The sequence below is a fragment of the Uloborus diversus genome, chromosome 7 (genome assembly GCF_026930045.1).
Source record: "Uloborus diversus isolate 005 chromosome 7, Udiv.v.3.1, whole genome shotgun sequence".
NCBI lineage: Eukaryota > Metazoa > Arthropoda > Arachnida > Araneae > Uloboridae > Uloborus > Uloborus diversus.
Genome location: NC_072737.1, coordinates 18,630,716 through 18,647,701, shown reverse-complemented (window position 1 = coordinate 18,647,701; position 16,986 = coordinate 18,630,716). Strand labels below are relative to the sequence as shown.

The 16,986-nt window shown below is 37.5% G+C and overlaps 1 protein-coding gene across 1 annotated transcript in view; it reads left to right on the top strand.

The window, feature by feature from the left end:
* The first annotated feature begins 499 nt into the window (after positions 1–499).
* LOC129225879 (mucin-2-like) overlaps positions 500–16,986 on the top strand; it is a 43,441-nt gene continuing 26,954 nt past the window's right edge. The window contains exons 1-4 of the mRNA XM_054860408.1: positions 500–523; positions 2,668–2,713; positions 9,350–9,443; positions 10,503–10,672. Of these exons, the coding sequence (XP_054716383.1) occupies positions 2,675–2,713; positions 9,350–9,443; positions 10,503–10,672 (303 nt within the window). The 5' untranslated portion in view covers positions 500–523; positions 2,668–2,674. The remainder of the gene's footprint in view (positions 524–2,667; positions 2,714–9,349; positions 9,444–10,502; positions 10,673–16,986) is intronic.

Sequence of the window (16,986 nt, the reverse complement as noted above, 5' to 3'; positions counted from 1 at the left end):
TCCTTGATTTATGAAATCTAACTTGGAGAGGGGGGGGGGGATACAGTTGATGTACATTGAAGATTTTTCTCTTAAAGAAATAAATACAACGAAAAAACAACTTTTTTTTCCACAACATTTATTTGAGACATAAAAATGATACATTTGAAAAATATCAAATTTTAAATTACTTTTCAGGCACCAAAAAAATCTCATTTCATTTATTTATTAGAAGTTTTGTTCCAAAAATCATGTTCTGAATAATATAAACAACACATTATGCGTATATTGATCATCCTGCTGTTGCTAATTATTTATTTGCTTTTCTTTGTGAAAGATAAAAGAAATAATTTAATCTAAAATTAGTCTCATAAAGATTTTGAGGAAAAATCATGTAATAACGTAAAACTCATTTAAAGTTTGATTATTTGTTTCAATTTCTATTAATGAAAATACTTCGTTTCGTTTCAAAAAAGTTTTTTTCTTTTTCTTTGCAGACTTCTTAATTTCGTAGAAGAGGAGAAATGCGAAACAACCCATGAAGGTAAATATGTACCTTGTGTTTTCGGATAAATGCAAAAAAGGGGCGGAGCCCCCTAATTTAATAATAATAATTAAAAAAAAACGTTAATATAGTTGCAGTAGAGCTCCGGTTACCTGAACTTGTCGGGACCGGAAAAAAAGTTCGGATTTTTGGACAGGCAACTTCAGGAGTGTTTCTAACTATATACTGAAATGGTTGGAATATATTCGCTTAACTGCTTTTCTAATACAGTAGACCCTCGTTTTACGCGGGTTTGTTTTACGCGGTTTAAGATTTGATACCTTTATTTTACTTTAACGCGGATGAGTTTAGGTTTTACTTGGATGCGTCAATGCAAACAGATAACATTTTCCCCTCTTTCAAAATCCCAACTCCTAAAGATTGCAGATTACACCTAATAAACTGTATTTTTGCGTGCTAATAATCGAGCTTGGACCACTGGAGACATTTTATGCGATTGGTTCCTGAGTTCTTTCCAGAAGTAAAGTTAGAAACTCACACAGTTCAGAACTCACTGGAAGAAGAGCTTGTTAGAAGTGGCAAAGGAAGGCTAAAACCAACGAGGATACCGACGTCGGTGACGCACAACCAAAAACGTTCACATTGAAAATTCTGAGCCATTCCTAGACACTAGAAATGATCTTTCTGATTTGTTAGTGAAGGAAGATTCTATCGTGGAAATGACGCAAGTGATCATGGATGCGTTAATGCTCTTTAAAGAATTACAGAGAAAAATTCTTAGTGACTGCCAAAGGACTATCATAGCCAGCTCCTTTCTATAAACAGAAGACGAAAATAATTTTTGTTTTCTTTTAAGCATGTTGTGCATGAAAGTAGATATAATTAAACTTATTATACAATTAGTCACCACTAGAATGAAGTATTTTGTTATCTACGGAACCAAACCCCTATTTTAACACTAGTATTAAGTCTCCATTTACGCGGTTCCGATTTACGCGGCATTTCCGTGGAACGTAACCTCCAAAACGAGGGTCTAACAGTAAATATATGCTTTTATCAAATTTAAAAGTTACATTGGAAGATTTTTTAAAATACCGTGTGTTCAAAATTTTCCTTCATACTCAGCATTCAGGATAAGACTGGCAGCCGTTGGTGCAGACATTCAGATTTGAAAAATATCTTCTAAACATTTTTGGTTTTTCCATCTGTTGATTTCATTGCGGACTTAGATTTTCTTGTTGCTGCTTTCAATGTACCCTGATAAAAAGTTTTCAATTTCCAAACCGAACCCAGTGGCGCAACAGTCCATGGGGGCCAAGACCTACTGTGCCCATCTAAGTTTTCCTGACCGAGGGCTCTACGGGGTGCAAGGCAGATGTTCCGGTTAAATGGGCAGTTGGTGGTTTAAAAAAACTTTTTTTTCAGCTAGAGGGACACCCCCCCCCCTTTTTTTAGACTTACTTATAGTGTTATGCTGCAAAAGTTTTAGCTTCTTGCCCAAATTTTAAGAAGATACTCATTGACCCCTCCATTTAACATTAGCCGTAGCATAGAAAATGCCACAAATTTAGAAACATTTAAATTTCCTCAGTTGTTTTTTTTTTCTTTTGGAAATAATTAACTTATTGCTATGTATATGCATATTACTAGTGCATATTATAATATGTAGCATTGTTTTTACAGTTCAATGTATTTTTTAACTCCCCCCCCCCATGCTTATGAAGTTTGGGGGAGGGGGTTGAGCACCCTCTTTCAGTTTGAAATAGGGAGCTAAAATTCTTCCAGTATATTAATATCCACAAGTCTAAAAATATTGAGGGGTATCCTGTTATCTAAGAGAAACTTTTTTTTACATGGATTTTTGAACCACCCTAGTGGACAGCCGAACTCGGAACCTCCAGGGGTTTAGTTCCCAAGCACGCTAGGTACTCAATTTATCGACCCACTGAAGAGATGAACGGTTTGAGTCGACCGTGTCCAACCCGGGTCTGCAGGTGGAAGGGCTACCATTGGGCCGCTGGACTTTAATATCACTTGCCAAATATGTTGAAAAAGAAATATTGCGGATAATCAGACATTTCAGATGATTGGTGGTTTATTGTACTTCAAATTAAGTAGCTACTTAAACGGTTGATCACACCTATATTAACTGTGATAATGATGATATCCCATTGTTTTTGTAGGTGTACCATGCTCCTGGGGTTCATGGCACTAGTCACTGCAGCAGTGGTAAGTGACCTCTCGTTTTGTAGTGTTCGCTTTCAGACGAAACTTTAAATATCAAGAGCAAAAGCTGGAAGTCACCAATAATCTAGAAATGTGTTGTTGTAACGGATTTAGTTCTTTTTATTATGAGAGTGTTTCAAGCTAGTGTAAGAAAAATGAAAACGGGCTTCGGAATTAAAAGTGAGACAGCAATCTTTTTGTAAAATAGTACTTTGAAAATCCTGAACTTTCTGCAAAATTATACCAAATGACACAGAAGTCCTTGCGTACTTGAAAATATTAGAGTGAAAATGCTATTCGTGAAACTAAAACTGATTTTCAAAACCGATAACTCTTCTCAAATAAATGATTAACCAAAAACAGAGGCATCAACATACAACAATAAACTTTAAATAAGTAGATGATGGAAAGACTTCGTAAAACTACATGAAGATTTTCTTCTACCTAATTTAGTTATTCTATTCTATTCAAGAGCCACAACTGACTTCAACTGCATTCATGTCGAGGACTGCATACTATTTGCCTTGCCTCCATTGTTTTTATATACCGATAGATGGCAGCACCATCACCGGATCGAGCAGTTAATGAGAATTTAGAACTAGTGCAAGAGCTAATAGCTACCTGGTACTAGCACCCCCAGAGGTATCGTTTCACTTGGAGGACATTGAGACCACGAGCATATTTAACGTCGCCCAGTCCCCTTTAATGACGACGATGGGTCTTCGACCAGCAAGGATCGAACCCGAGGCCCTCTGGCCCCGAGTCCAATGCCTTACCGATCAGGCTACCACGGCCCTCTAATTTAGTTACATAATCATTATAGCGTCACACCTGCAAGACCTTTAGTTTCGCCACCTCAGTCATAGATGCGCACTTCCAATGGGGTTGTTTCCTTCAGTCAAAAGTAGTACTTTTTGTCACTGAAATTGGCAGAAAAAGCAAAAAAAAAAAAAAAAAAAATTACATGGACCCAGAAAATACTTTTCTTTTCCCAACAGTTATTTTTTAATTATTTTTTTAAAAATGTCCGATTTTTCAAACAAGGCGTGGTCTTGATGACGTCACAAATGATGCTCTTTGGCGCTTATTTGTACCGAGTTTCCACATTATGATAATCAAGAAGCTAATTAAACATTTCTCTCTACGCTTGCTATCAACTATATCGTTGCCAATACACGTGAATAAAGATGTGAATTAAATATTTTGACCTGTGAATGGCAACACTGAATGGCATTTCATCATTTGTGATGTCATCGACAGAAGCGTAAACAATGAAAGCGCACCGATTTAAGTATTTTTTTTTTTTTTAAATATTAAACTTAAACAAATTATTTAAAACAGGGCCAGGGTGCTTATTCCAAGCTCGAAATTCACCTTGCGAGATATAGTTCTGATCGTCTCACTAGATGGTGCTTTAAGGAAAATCGCAGTCTCGCAGTTTAAATCTCGCAAGTTCGTATTCTAAGCTCCAAAAGAAGGGGAAAAAGTGACTTATCGCGCCTTTACTTGCGAGCGAAATCTCGACTGCCCCGAAGTAGGTGAGATTATGCGATTTTTGTGATACAATTATGGGAGTTTGTTTTTCTGAAAGGTATTGGATCGAGGAAAACGAATTTGGATGATGCCAATCTTGGAAATGGTTCAGGAAGGGGGGGGGGGGTTAAAACTGCACCGGGGGGGGGGGCAAGTGGTTTTCTATTCAATTTGTGATACAATTGCGGGAGTAAGTTTTCTGACAGGTATTTATTGGCAGGAGGATAACAAATAAGGAATTAGGATTTTGCCGGCGCCGAAAATGGTGCAGGGGGCAAGGGGGGTCGTAACTGTACAGGGGGAGTGGTTTTCCGTTCCATTTTCGTGCCGCAAAAACGGGAGTTAGTTTTCCGCTTGCCAATACATTTCAGAAAAACTAATTTGAATGTTGCGAACACCGAACATGGTGCAGAGGGGGGGGGGGGGGGGTGCAAATGGTTTTTAGTTTAATTTTTTTGATAAAATTACGGGGGTTGGTTTTTCTGAAAGGTATTGGCACGAGGAAAACGAATTAGGATATTGCCAACCCTGAAAATGGTGCAGGGAAAGGGGGGGTCATATAACTGCACTGAGGGGCAAGTGGTTTTTCGTTCAATTTTTGTGACACTAAAACGGGAGTTTTGCAAAAACATTTTGCAGGGAAGAAGGGGTGGGGGGGGGGGGCAAAGTGGATTTCGGTGAAATTTTCGTAATAAAACTACGGGAGTTGGTTTTTCTAAAAGGTATGGTATTGGTACGAAGAAAACGAATTAGGATGTGGCCAACCCCAAAAATGGTGCAGGGGGGTAGAGAGGGGGGGAGAGTTATAACTGCAAACATAAAATAGGTATATATGCAACATTTCTCGCTTTACAACAAGTTTTCAATGCTTAAAAGACTTAAACCCACTTTCACAACATTATAATACACAAATATCCGAATTAAATTGCAGACACGTGTTTTGGAGACATTAAGAGCTCCTTTTTCAATGCAAAAGATGTCAGTTTATGAATAAAAATGCATTCTCGGCAAAGGTTGTTTATTTCCATGGATTTCATTTTCTTTTAACCAAATCCATCACTTAGGAAATACGTTGGGCGGGGGGGGGGGGCGGGGATCGGGGACTTCCATTTTCAAGAAATAATGCATTTGAAAAAATTAAGGAGCTATGAATTTTCTACTCCCCTTTATTGGTTTTGACCGCTTGACGGCCTGCACAAATGCGTCTAGGGCAAATTATATAAAAAGCGCTCATAATTTTTATTTGTCTTTTGTACATTATCCCACTTAAAATTTAGTTGTTTCACAAAAGTACTATTTGTTTCTGAAAATTGTATGAATTTCAAGTTTACATAGAATATACAATCTCCCTTTTTTTTGCGTTTAAGGGGGGGGGGCGGTGACATCACAAATGTGCCGCCCCGTCTGTCACCCATGCTAGGTACACCACTGACGAATGTAATTTTTTTTCTGTCTTCTTTTGCTGTAAAATCCTCCTCCCCCTTTTTTCCCCTAAATTCTTTATTTGTTACCTACTGTCATTATTCAATTTCATTTGAATTTAATTTGTAAGAAATTTTTTTTTTCTTTATTGAAATTTGATATTGATTAACTAATTACAAAAAGTACAAAGCCTGGTAATTTCTGGAAAATTGTTTCCAAAATTTGATTTTCCATTTCGCCCCGATTGCTCCTTTTTTCATTTCTTCCTCAATTTAGAATCTTTCCTTTGGGTTGAACGTTTAAAGTTCTTTATCAGCTGAAGTGAAACGATGATTAAAAAATCTTACTCCCTTTACGAATATTTTTCAATATACATTTACAGAAGCAGAGTATTTATTCATTTTAAACTGCTCTTATAACCAAGATTGCTGTTTTGACTTTTTAATCTTGAAGATAAAGATGAAATTATGTAATCATAGTTACAAGTTGCTTGTTTTGAAAAGGAAATCTAAAAAAGTACTGTTTTGAAGATATCTTAAGATTGGGTCTTGGAAAACAATACCTAGAAAAAATGGAATTTGAAAACAGGAATAATGAAGAAATAATACTTTTTATTTAAGCATATGCTTATTAAATTATAATTTTAAAGAAAAAGAGAAAAAAACTGGAATATGTCTTTGATACTGAGATTGTTGCTATAATTACAAGTTACAACTGAGCGGGGGGAAAGGTTGGTTTTTACATTACCAATCCTAATATGGAAGATTGTATACTCTGTTATGACTGCTCTCATCCCCAAAAGCTCAATTAGCCCAACAAACCTTTTACATGTTGCAGGGGTGCCCCTCCCCCCAAATATCGCAAAGACTCCCCCCTACGAAAGCAAGAGCCCCCCCCCCCCAATAAACAAATACCCCTCAAAACACCACCACTATCCCCTAAAAAATTCAATAGCGCAGTCAGCGCCATAACCTACCCCCCCCCCCCCTGCATTTTAGTGTTTTATATTCAATTTGAATTAGCAGATTTTTTCATCAAGACTTTTGGATGCAGTTCTTCGTCTGCATTTATGACAGTTAGGATTTTTTTTTTTTTTTTTGATATCATGATCTTTTCTAAACTTATTATTATTATCATTATTTTGATTATAGTTTCTCGGGAAAAATATATTTCATACAAGACGTTCTTACTATTATAGATGGTTTTATATTATAAATCAACAAAATGTACGGTTAATTTTTTCTCTCATGTATGTATTGGCTTTTTTCCCCTCTTCGATTTTTGTTTTAGACACTGTAATATTGAAATACTCGTATGCATAAAATATGACTTACCTTTAGCCCTCGGCTCATTTTTCCTTTGTGTACTATTTTGTAAAATTTTCGGTGAATTTATTTTTATGAATTCTGGATTTGCTTCTAGAAAATCTAAAATTATTTCGATGTGATTCTTTGCAACGTAAAACGTATTCTTTGAAGTATGAGCCATTAGCGTGCCAATCGTCAAAATTCGCGCCTTATCTTGCACGGATGGAGCAAAACAAAAAGTATCTGCGCCTAAAGACCATTGGTTGGAAGAAATCACGTGCCTCCTCCCCTCCCCCCGCGCCGCCAAAACCGGCGAAAAACTCTTCCTCCCCCATCGCGGCTGGAACTTGGACTCGTCGCCACATCGCAATAAGAATTTTTTTTACCTCAGAATACCACTTTGCGAGATTTCTCGTCACGTGATCGGCTCTGACGTAACGTTTCGAACTCGAAAGTAGAAAATGTTTGGAATGACCTCCCAGATCCTATCTTTTCAAGCACGCCCCCTTTCAGAAAAAAGAAACTTTTAAAATTTTGGAAACGACCCCATTGCAAAAGTGGTCGAAATAAGATGAGGAGTAAAATATAAAAAAATAGAAACGAAAAAAAAAAGTTAAAAAATACGAAATCTAACTTTTTAATATGGTTCTCAAGTCCCCCCTACATTGTGTTCAGGGAAGTAATCTCCATCGAAAAATAATACCAGTACAAAAATATTGAAACATTTGCGACCAAAGTCCAAGGAGAAATTCGAGTTGAAAATTATGAGGGACCATGCAGTACTTGAGATTGGAACCTATCGCACTTTCAAAAGAATGACATGTGTTGTCTAAGTAAAAAAATAAAATATTTATTTTTTAAATTACTATTCAAAAATAAGTACAAAGGTATTCTCTGATACGTAAAAACACACTATAAGAGCTCCATTCAATTTTAAAAAACACACTCAATGTCAAATTTTAAGCCCTTGTTAGCCGCTATATCTCCCCCTCCCCCTAATAGGTGGAATTGACTGCAAATTTACTTTGGTGTAATCAATCACAAAACGCCGAGTTTTATATCTCGATGAATATTGGTCACACTACTGTCAAATTTTTGAGTTTTAATTGTTTTTTCATGCTTGTGAGTTTCTTAAATGCAACGTATGGAACATGGGGACCATATAAAAAATTATGTTTCGTATTTGTTCCTTAAACTTTTTCTTCCGCTTCAAATTTCTGTTTTCTAAACTCTGCATCTTTTGATCATTTTGGCGATTGGAAGTATGCATCTTGAACTATAACGGTTGCGAAAATAGAGGTTTTGTAGGTTAAATGGAGACATGCTGTATATTAATGAATGTTTAGCAAATTATTCTATATTCAAATTGTGAGAAAATACTTTAATAAAACATTTTAGATAGCAAAATCTTTTTTTTCTACGCAGATATATTTTGAAGGATAATATTGAGGAAAAAACTTTTAAAGTAAAATTCGTGAATTAATAAAAAATGTTCTTTACTTCTACGATATTACGAACTCTTTTCAATGTCCTTAATGCAGGGTCGCAGAGAGCTAAGGCGGGCCCCTTGTCAGTGATGTCACTCGGCCCCTTCCCCCCCCCTCCCACCCAAAAAAGAAAAAAGATGGGAAAAGGGGGAGAAGAAAAGAAAAGGGAAAAAAAGAAGAAAAAAAGGGGGAGAATCAAAACTGTGCTTACTAGAAAACAAATAACTCTATCAGTGGTGCATTTTGCAAAGGGTGACATCCGGGGCGGTAATTTTTGGTATAATCCCCCCCCCCCCTACAAACACAAAAGAAAAACATTAAATTTTCTATTTAAAAACATGACATTTCTGCAATTTTCAGGAAACAACTAAATTTGTGTTGGAGCACAAAAAACAAATAAAAATGGGGGTCCGGGGTTGTCCCCCGGAAAATATTTACATTTGAAGTTTTAAAAATGCATTTTAGCTTCATATTTTTCAAAAACTTGCAATTCCACTTTGGGTTTTACCCTCCAGACGGGTGATACCCCGGAGCGGACTACCCCCCTCCCCCCGTAGTGACGCCACTGACTTTATTTTAGTGCCACAACAGGAATACCAAAAGAGTAAATTTTACTTACTCTTTACGATTTCTCTTATTTGGAGGTTCCCCCCTTTTCTTTCTTTCTTTTGTATTTCCTTCTTTTCTTTCTTTCTTTTTTTTTTTGCGCCAATGTCGCCGCTCTCCCCCAGGGCTCGTGCCCCTAGCTTCCGACTAGACTGACATGGCCTCTCGTCGGGCCATGTTAATGTTATGGATAATGTTCCTTAATGTTATGGTCATTACTTCGTCGTAATATTTTTATGAATTTAACATGATTAAAGCTTCGTGAGCCATTTCCTCTCTTTCAGCACATGGTCTCAGGGCAAGACAGAGGCGGAGGACAAGTTCTTCATCGAGGGGAGCCCGACACGCAAAGTGTCATCGTCACCGACAAGACCAGAGGTAAAGCTCTCAATATAATCAGAGCTGACTTAATATCCACTTTTTCTCACTTAGTTTGCTGTCAACTGCCCGGTGATTAGGCTTACTGTAAGTATTTTCCATACAGGGTAGGAATCCACATATTTTCACAATTTTTCTAATTAATGCAACCACTAATGTTGGAAAAACAAATTCATTAGAGCAAAAGGATGACGTCAAATAAATTACTTGAATCATTCAAAAAAGAAAAAAAAGTTTTTTTCGCTTGTTTAGGGGCTTAAAAAATCATAGTACATTTGTATTTCACCTCAGCACTTTTATTGTTAGATTACCAAAACTCTGCTGCCCTTTTAGGCCATATAGATCCCCAAACTGGCAATTATACCTTAACATTCTTGAACGTGTGTTATGTCGGAAACGAAATTGTATGCTAGTTCAGACTGCAGTTATAAACAGAACTGCGGATTCGGAGGGAAAACGACGGACTCCAATTTCCGGAAATTTAGAACCTTCGACTCCTTTACTTCCCAATCATTCCGACTTCAAGACTCCGATTCGAACTCGGTAGCCCTGGAAGAGTTGCGGACAAAGTGACAGAATCTGGCTCTTGGAATGAAAAACCTTCCAACTCCTGACTTTGACTCCTTAATCCCAAAATCAGCCCGACTCCACGACCTTGACTCCGATTCCACAGCCCTGGTTATAAGAACTTGGAGAGTGTCTAAACTTCTGCAATTGCTTTCTTGTTGACATGAACCATTTGAGTTTAAATTTAAATGGCATGCATATTTGAGGTAGTGAGAAGCAAAGGGATGTAAGTGGCAAAATGAAAAATTTGGAGATAACCAGTACACATGGTAGGTGAACCTCTCCTCTGTCTTGGGGCAAGAGAGGGTATTAGTAGCCCTGGTAGGTGCTGCTGTACAGCATGATTTAGAAAAAAATTTCAAAGAAAGCCTACCTAGGATCTGATCTTTAAACGCGTTTTACTCAAAACTTGAAAACGTCCACTTACATCCCTTTGCTTCTCACTGCCTCATATGTGGCCTTTCTGTGATCCTGCTTCGCGTGTGTTTGCAGCTTTCCTGTCGTGCGAGAACGGCGACATGGTGGTGAAGGTGAACTTCTCGCAGCCCTTCCGGGGTCTGGTCTACGCCCACCGATCCAGGAACTCCCCCTGCCGCATGAACGGATCGGGACAGCTCTACGTCGAGCTCAGGATACCGCTCAAGGGGTGCGGAACCTGGCAGGTGAGAAGAGAAAACAATGCACAGTTACATGAAATACACCGCCAGCTCAGTCCATTCCAGCCGAGGACTGCAATTTCGTGCTTATTAGCACTCATCAGCCCGGCATAAGAAGTGACTTAGGGAAGCCAAGAGTGCCAAACAAACTGGTAGCCAATATAGAATTAGCGCAGACCAGACGAGTGACCGAAGCTATGGTTCGGTTCAGCTCGAAGATTGAAGGCAAGGCATGGTATATTCACTAAGCTATCTCCCTATAGCCAGGGTTAATTCTATATTAGCTACCAGTTTGGCACTCTTGGCTTCCTTAAGAGGTTTTCCACCCCAGCTCAGTCACTTCCTATGCTGGGCTGATGAGTGCTAATAAGCACGAAACTGCAGTCCTCGGCTGGAATGACTGAGCTGGCGGTGTATTTCATACATTTCTGCCTTAACCCTGGGTATGGGACGGTAACTTACTGAAAATGCATAGTTAGTTCACAAGACACGAAACCCATAAATCTGGTGTTGTGAATCAGTGGTTCCCATCCATAGATCTAGTAAAACTAGGTGCACCCTTAGATCATTAACACATAGATGCGGCAAGTGGGTGTGGTTGTTGGCGCAGGAATCTTCGGGGGGCGGGAAAAGTGAGGAGAGACCATATGACGGGGTCTTTCCACGGAAGAAGTTTCGCATTGTTGCACCAATTCTCTCAACGATTTGAATAGTCGTTGATTTTAATTTTTTGCCTTCTGCCTGAAATGTTTTGGCAATTTTTTTTTCTGTCACCCGCTAGCGCATAGTTTACTAATTCATGGTTTTTTTTTTTTCAATTTCTGCAGTATGTTGTTGGGTTATGCCGACTTAAAAATGGTTCTAAAAGTTGCGCTCTCGTAGAATAGCGACAGAGGAAGAAAACGCCGAGATCCAAAGGACCGGTGACCGGCCCACGTGATACACGGCGGCGAAGTTATTTGATCTTCTCCCCAAATCATAAAACTTGTCGCTTTTACTCCTGCTTCAGCGCGTACAATAGCGACTGAATTGGATAGCTTGTCTATTTCTCAATGATCTAAGGGTACACCCCGAAGCGGCAACCACTGTCTGCCATTGAATGCGCGAATCTTGAAGTAAACGGGTAAAAGCGTAGCCTACGAGGATGCAACGCTGTTTGCTTATTCGTAGGCTACGGCAAAAATCGTTTACGCGCTTGCGCAAGTGCACTTTTTAGACGCTTGCCGTTGCCCGTTTACTAGTTTGTCTCGGTAGCCAATGGAACCAGTTTCTCGCTCTGTATCTAGTTAATATTACATCTATGTTCCCATTCTGCTGATATCTGCGGATCAGTCTGCTTGAAAGTGAATTAGCACTGACTACCCATCACATTGTTGCATACATTTATCAGTTGTAACCAAATTCAAAGGAGATTAAATACAACAATTTTTCAAAGACTAGCTTTTATTATTAAGTAAAAAGTCGCCCGACAAGGTATGACGGGTGAAAATTGTTTCTCCATTTGAACGAAGCCATTGCCTGTTTTTTGATATTTTGAAGGTTGAAATGGTAACCGTAACTCCAGTGGACGAGCCCTGAACTCCAGTAGGTAACTTTCATTAATGACCATTTTTTCATTCCCCTCAAATGACAGGTTTACCAGTAAAAGAGTTAAGTGACCGGATCGAGTTCAGCCTTGTCACAATAAAGCCTTTCCCTACATGTTAAACTTTACCAAAACATATTATCAAATGATCATGCCGTGGCGTGAGTTTCATTGTTGAAACTCGCGGGTTACTCGATCATTGGTTACTCGATTCATATGAGGATTAAAAAACTATTAAAATCAACAGTACAATCACGTGATCACTGACTGCAGACTGTCTGTACGACGTCCGCAGACTGAGCCATGAAATGTTCACCTGCCATCATGTTGTTGAATGCTCGTTTTCTACATGACACATAGTTATGATTGCGTTACGGTAAGTTTTCTAATGATTATTATTTTAAATAAATTCAATACATATCTGATGCTCATCAAGATGAATCTATTTACTTAATCTTGCTCAACGTAAGTCGTAATTTTGATTTAACCACTGGAAAATTATTCTACCAAATCTCACGGACCACTCCCGAGACTCTCGCGAACCACTTCTGGTCCGCGGACCACCGGTTGGGAACAAGTGTTGGTAATAATTTTTGCATCAATCAAGCTTATGGCACAAACCTGTGCTTGAACTTGTCTCACAGCTGTAAGGTATTCTTTATTTAGGATCCGAATCGAAAATACGTGCAAAGTTCCATCCGGAATATCAATGCCCCGGAGCACACATAACATCTTTAGTATTTGATTCAAGAGCTCCTTGTCATCTCTCAGCACGTACATTGAATTTGATTCACAGATTTGCGCATACAGCGTTTGTTCTCCTACGTTTAATGTTCCCACTATAGTTAACATGTTATTCCTTTCAGGTTTTGAATTCGTATTTTTATCGTCCAACTTATAAACAAATTAACAAATAGATTAATTTATATGTAGCTATGCAATTTACATTTTCGTACGATTTAAATGAGAAAAAATATTGAAGGAGAATTTGTTATGCACCGCAAGTAATTCGAACAGATAAAGGATTTCTCTAAGTTAACGAGCTGATGTGTGCATCACATGACTTCCTTTTACTCCAACTTAAGGTCATTTCCCCATTATTGGCAATTTTAATGTGATTCAATTGTTTACTTTCTAAATATCACCAGCAGTGCCAAATTGAAACCAAATTTTAAAAAAATCGCCAAATTTGTCACCAAGTTGGCGACAAAACTTGGCGACCAAAAGACTGGCGATATATCGCCAAGTGTCCGACAAATGATAACACCACTTGAGTTTACATCAAAATTAACAATGATTTCCCCCCAAAAAAAGGGCAAAAGACCCCTTTAGAAACATCCGAATGCAACCAAAAGGGAAGGTGCACAATTAGACCCCACTAGGAGTCTGCGTACCAAATTTCAACTTTCTAGGACATACCGTTTTTGAGTTATGCGAGATACATACGTACATACGGACGTCACGAGAAAATTCGTTGTAATTAACTCAGGGGTCGTCAAAATGAATATTTCGGGTGTCTGTTCGTTTTTAGGCATATATCCACGTGTGGTCGGGTCGAAAAAGAAACTCAACATTCATTCGGGGGTGAGCAAAATGGAAATTAAGGCCGATTTTTGAGTGAAAATATTTTTGCGAATACAATACTTCCTTTTTTGTAAAAGGAAGTAAAAATACGGTAGTTTAGGGGATTGATCCATCTATTATAAGTATACTAAATTCAGCTCGATCAACAAATCTTCTTTTTCTTTGAAATCGCAAAATAATTAAATAAATAAATTATGAGAAGTTAAACTCTAATAATCCTCGTTACCGAATTCTTCAAAACAACTAATTCTTGAAAAGTTACGTGCGGTTAAAAAATACCAAGTGCTGTTGTACAGCTGATTCGATTTAGCAGCGCAGACAAGAAAAGAAAGTATCTTCTCTTCTGACGTCACAAAACGTCATGTTTCGTTTTGATTGACAAGCTTTATAAAACCAGGTCTGTTTCCCTTTCAGACAGCCATTCATGCATTTGAAACGCGCTGTTTCTTCGGCAGTAGTCACGTAAAATACGTTTTCCCGAAGAATTTGTGTTTTATTTATTAATTTACCTATTTTCATACCACATGGTTTTATCACATTTACAGAGTTCCTAACTAACAAGTAGAAAACTTTTTACTTTACAAACAAATGACCTGATTAAATATAAAAAATGCAGCAAAACATTTTCTCTTGATTTCTACTAGGTGCCACGCTGTGAAAACGACTGTGAAAAACAAACGTTTTCTGTAAATGTTGCTTTTTAGCAACAACAGTACCTCCACAGAAAAGCAAAACACCAGGCTCATTACTTACACAATGTATGTACGCATATAAGTCAAATGAATACTGTGAAAGCACTTGTTTTCGCAAGGCTTTAATTTTCACTATTATAACGTTCCCATCGTAATCGCGAAAATTAAAAAAAAAAAAATTAAAATTTGCGAAATATTGCTCGATTATTGAAATTTCAAATCGCGACATCCCTATGATTTGTACACTTTTTGCTTAGACAATCCCATAACACCGTGTTAGAATTTTTTTTTATATATAACTTCAGGGGTGTCACTCCCCCTCGAGTTCAATGGCGCAAATCCCCCCTCAAAAATCTCCCCCCCCCCCTTTATTTTTTTTATTTTCAGCTCTCTTTTTTTAATTTTTTTAATATATTTTTTTATTTTTTGATATATTTTTTAATTTTTTCAAAAATATTTTTTTAAATATTATTTATTTATTTATTTATTTTTACTTATTGTTATTATTGATATTTTATTCGAAAAGTTCTGTGCAACGCCAATGACACACACACACAAACTAAATAAATAAAGGAAATTAAATACAAACAGAATAAACTGAAATAAAATAAAATAAAATACGAAGAGAATGAACTGAAATAAAATAAATAATTTTAATTAAAAATAAATCAATAAATCAATTAAAATTAAAAATAAATTAATAAATCAATTTAAATAAATAAAACAATTCCCCCCCCCCTCCTCCAATTTAGATGGCGCAACTTGCGCCAAAATCCCCCCCCCCCCGTGGGCACCCCTGTATAACTTATGAAGAAACTCAATGAGGGTAGGTCAACCTAAATCAATTTTTGACTAATACGAGTTGTGCTAAAGGCAAAGGAGTAAGCCATACGAGTAGGAAACTTAGTTTGAAGAAGAAACTGTACTAAAACTGAATCATCATGTTGAAGAGAAGGAAATAAAAATCATTCTTAAGAAAAAATCGTTTTTCAGAGGCTCGAAGTAGCGAAAAATATTGTTCAATAAAAATGCAGCTTAGAGTACCGCACAAAATTCATAGGGACTATGAAATAGTATCGATAGATAGGGATTTATCGATGTATCGGATACTGCCTGTAGTGAAGTTTTACTATATAACCCACACTGATCTTTAAATTTAACTCAGGACGCCATGCCACTCGTAAGCTTCGAGTTTCAAGTTGAAGATGGAATGTATGCCTTGATGAAAGTTGTTTATCTCAACAAAAACTAAAACAAAGAAAAAATCAAAACTTAATCTTTCATCTTTGGCGCGGGACTGGATAAAAATCCATTCCACGGGTCCATGTTGTAAATCATGTTGAAATGATGAACAATCTGTTAGTCGCAGTCATTATCATCGTCTGCTTACACGTTTTCTAACTCCGCCCCAGTCCAGACAATAGATCGCTCGCGTGATCGACGAAGTCTTTTAGTATGCTGGCAATGCAAGCGGGGAAAGTCTGCTAATGAACTACGTCTCATATTTAAGCTTTGTCTGCTAATTAGGCGTTTGTTGTTCTAAACGTAGAAGTTAAGTTTTGTTTCTTGTACAAATGTCGTTTAAGAAACAAGTGGTCAAACACAAGTTCGAGAAGTCAAATCATACTTCTTTATCTTCTTTACTAATAATAAAGCTGAAAGTATCTCTGTCCGGAGGATGTCTGTGACGCGCATAGCGCCTAGACCGTTCGGCCGATCTTCATGAAATTTGGCACAGTATTAGTTTGTAGCATGGGGGTGTGCACCTCGAAGCGATTTTTCGAAAATTCGATTTTGTTCTTTTTCTATTCCAATTTTAAGAACAAAAATATAAGATGGACGAGTAAATTGCGAAATTATCATAACGTGGAACCGTAACATGGGCACAAGCCAATTGGCGAGATACGAAATTATCATAACGTGGAACCGTAATATGGGTACAAGCCAATTGGCGAGAAGATTCACCATACATTATTTGTAAATATACAGGCGAACCAAAAGACCTTTTAATTTTTCTAACGGGCAAAGCCGTGCGGGTACCATTAGTTACTAATAATAAAGCTGAAAGTCTGTATGTCTGGATCTCTGTTACGTTCATAGCGCCTAGACCGTTCTGCCGATTTTCATGAAATTTGGCATAGAATTAGTTCGTAGCATGGGAGTGAGCACTTCGAAGCGGTTTTTCGAAAATTAGATTTTGTTCTTTTTCTATTACAATTTTAAGGATATTTTACCCAGCAAATTATCATAACGTGGACGAGCAAATGACCATAACATGGACGAGCAAATCAACCAAGCAAATTGGCGAGAAATTCACCACCCATTATTTGTAAATATGCAGGCGAACTAAATGACCTTTTAATTTTCTACCACGGGCAAAGCCGTGCTGGTACCGCTAGTTGAGAAATAAAGTGCCTGAACTTGAGAAAATTGATGAAAATAAAATAAATTTAGGAGAT